Genomic DNA, 3,108 nt, shown 5'->3' with positions numbered 1-3,108 from the left:
CTGGTAACGGTCTGGGTTAGTTAGGCTCTGGTAAGGGTCTGGGTTAGTTAGGCTCTGGTAAGGGTCTGGGTTAGTTAGGCTCTGGTAAGGGTCTGGGTTAGTTAGGCTCTGGTAACGGTCAGGGTTAGTTAGGCTCTGGTAAGGGTCAGGGTTAATATAACCTCACACCTACCTGTTTCTTGAACTGCTGACACTCTTCAGGAGTCATGGTGTCAGCCTTGGCGATGAGGGGAATGATGTTGACCTTTTCATGTAACCGCTTCATGAACTCGATGTCTAGAGGCTTCAGCCTGAGGACAGCAGCAGTTAGAAGGTTAGATACACTGAAAGCTTCTGGTGGTGGACACTGGGTCCAGACGGAGCCCCTTCTGCTTGGATTGCTAAGTGCAGTAGGGGATCACCTGAAGGTTTATGCAACGTTAGGGTCTGGTTTGGTGACAGAATTATTGTGTCATCTCTAGATAGTGATCCACAACCGAAATGAACTAACCGTTAAAGAACTAGCCAGGAGAACCAAAGACACTAGCATGCTATCACTAAAATGTTATCCAGGGGAATAAAAGATGTTTTAGCATGCTACTGCTAAGTGTTAGCCTGGCGGATCAAAACCTCTTTAGCATGCTAAAGAGCTAGCCAGAACAACCAAAGGCAAAATGTCAGCCAGGAGAACAAACAATGTTTTAGCATTTTAACATTAGGTGTTAGCCATAGGAAGCAATAATGCTTTAGCATGCTAATGTTAGCTTATGGAATATGAACTCTGCAAACAAAGCTCCAGCGGTACTGACCCGTGTCCAGACGGAGCGATGAAGTACAGGCAGCAGTGCACTCTGCTGTCCGGCATTAGTCTCCTGTTGACGCGCGACTCTGCGTTCAGGAAGTCTTCAAACTTACTGTCGATGTGGTCCGTCACCGGCTGCCAGCTGTCAGACACACACACACATTGTGTCACCCTATCCTTGGGGGGACTTTGCCTTCATTTCTATGGACTGACCCTAACTGTGAACTTAAACCTAATCTCAGTTCACACCGTAGTCCTAAACCTAACCCCCACCCCAAGAAGAGAACCACTATTGGTCCCATCAAGCACCTATAATCCCCAAAATGTAGTTTGTTTATGGCATCACATTTATTTCAAAATGCTGCAAGCAAACTGAACACACTCACATGCATGTTAAACTACTCCTGCACATGGTTTATCTACCACCTCACCTCAAATTCACACATGCCCGAGAAACTGCCGCTGCGAGAGGAGAAAATCCCTCACAGTGCGCGGCAGCTCCACCCACGGGCGCTCGGGATCGGGATCTCACCACGCACACGATCCAGCGGCCACGCTAGAGGACAGCTGCTCTGTCAAAAACCGTCTCCGTCTTCGGAATGATTTTCTCCTCAATTGAAGGAAAATGTGTTTTGACAGGTTGGACAGAGACAAACGTCTTCTGTAAGCCTCCTCCTGATTGGACCATGCAGACACGATCACACAGGAAGTAGCGTCAGGAAGCCTTTGACTGACAGCTGGTCATCCATAAGTGAAGACGACGGCTGGAGGCGGGACAGTGGCTTCTCCATGGTTTGTGGTACGTGGGGTAAGCGGTAAGTCTCAGTAGTTTAACATGCATGTGAGAATGTTTATTTTGCTCTCAGGGGTTTTGAAATAAATGTGATGTCATACATATTCCTGGGAAACTGTCTCCACATGGTAAGGTGACCAGATTTCTGAAATCCAAGCTTTATTGGTGGGTGTCAGAGTTAGTGCTCTTCCTTCTGCTTCCTGTTGCTCAGAGAAGACTCCCCATAAACTCCACAGGGTGGAGTGTTCGGCCCCTGATCAATGTGAAGTAGACCCCATCAGGTACCCTTTAAACCAGTAACAGCTCACCAGTTACTGTTGTCCACAGCGTCTCCAAAGCCGGGCGTGTCGACGATGGTCAGCAGGAGATGGACCCCTCCTTCCTTTATCAGAACCTTGGACTGCTCCACCTGTAGGTAGATGTAGAGCACAGGGTTCGGTCCTGGAAGGATCCAGAAGCTCATTTCTAATTTCACTGAACAATAACTGGTTTAATAAACCAACAGAGAAACCAGGCTGCGGGGGGGAGGGGGAGAACAAAGATGCCTCTGAACATCAATAAAGCCCGGGGGGGTGGCGGGGTCCAGACAACTCGTGATCAGCAGACCAGCTTTGATTCAATCAGCAGACCTCTGAGTGGGAGACCAGCTGCCGTCAGGCCAGCAGAACCAGCGGGGTTCTGTAGAACCTGCTTTTAAATCCAGAACCCTTTTCTCTGAGCAGGTTTACTGAGAGCCGGCGCCGACCTCAGATGGTACCACACTTCCTGTTTCAGGCCCGTTTGGATCTTAACGATTCTGGTTCCCAAACATCAGAATTAGGAATAAGTTTTGGTTACTTGAGGATCCAGTACGGCTATTGATGATGATGCAATAGCATCTGAGTCCTCTGATTGGTTCATTTCTGATCTATGAGGTCATAGAGGCGCCATCAGAAGCTCCGCCTCCATGAGTGAAATTAGACTTATATTTTATTTGTCATTTTGTTTACACAAGTATAAAACAAAAACAAATTTCGTTTGGAAAAGCTCTCTGGAGAATTTCATTTTTTTTTTTTAAGTGCAGCCTTGAAAAATAGTAAAAATGACAAAAAATTTACAGTTCTAACATTTTTATTTTTTTAATTATGGGACACAAATCAGGGAGGATCTCAGCAGGATGTTCTCTAATCGTTAATCCATCTTCTCACTGCAGAGGATGGAGTGATGAACCAGGAGCATGTGGGGCCCCCGGGGGCCGGTGTTATCACAGCTGCTGGGGTCAGTTATTTGTCATTTCTAACAATAAAGGATTATAACAAATCTAACATCTAAGCAACACTACACACTACTAGCATGTGGGGGCCAACCAGGGCCGATCGGGGAAAACTGCCTCTGCCAGTACTTTTTCCTACCGTCCCTGAATGCAACAGATGGGAATATGTTGTTTAGGTGCCTAAACTGCGTGTCCAGGTGGGTCTGAGGTGGAGGCTTAGACGTTGGGTTGCTATGGAGACAGCCTGGAGCAGACAGGGCTGACTCAAGCCACAGACACGCC

At 47.4% G+C, this 3,108-nt stretch overlaps 1 protein-coding gene across 2 annotated transcripts in view; it reads right to left on the bottom strand.

Moving 5' to 3' along the window:
• LOC107103756 (septin-7-like) overlaps window positions 1–3,108 on the bottom strand; it is a 40,214-nt gene that overhangs the window by 12,486 nt on the left and 24,620 nt on the right. For both annotated transcript variants that reach the window (XM_015403572.1, XM_015403571.1), the window contains exons 5-7: window positions 1,883–1,983; window positions 789–923; window positions 173–290 (exon numbers count right to left, since the gene is read on the bottom strand). In XM_015403572.1, coding sequence (XP_015259058.1) covers window positions 173–290; window positions 789–923; window positions 1,883–1,983 — 354 coding nt within the window. The remainder of the gene's footprint in view (window positions 1–172; window positions 291–788; window positions 924–1,882; window positions 1,984–3,108) is intronic.

The sequence above is a fragment of the Cyprinodon variegatus genome, unplaced genomic scaffold (genome assembly GCF_000732505.1).
Source record: "Cyprinodon variegatus isolate N-32 unplaced genomic scaffold, C_variegatus-1.0 Scaffold1522, whole genome shotgun sequence".
In the NCBI taxonomy this organism is placed as follows: domain Eukaryota; kingdom Metazoa; phylum Chordata; class Actinopteri; order Cyprinodontiformes; family Cyprinodontidae; genus Cyprinodon; species Cyprinodon variegatus.
The sequence above is the reverse complement of the archived record's forward strand: the minus strand, read 5'-3'. Positions and strand labels throughout refer to the sequence as shown.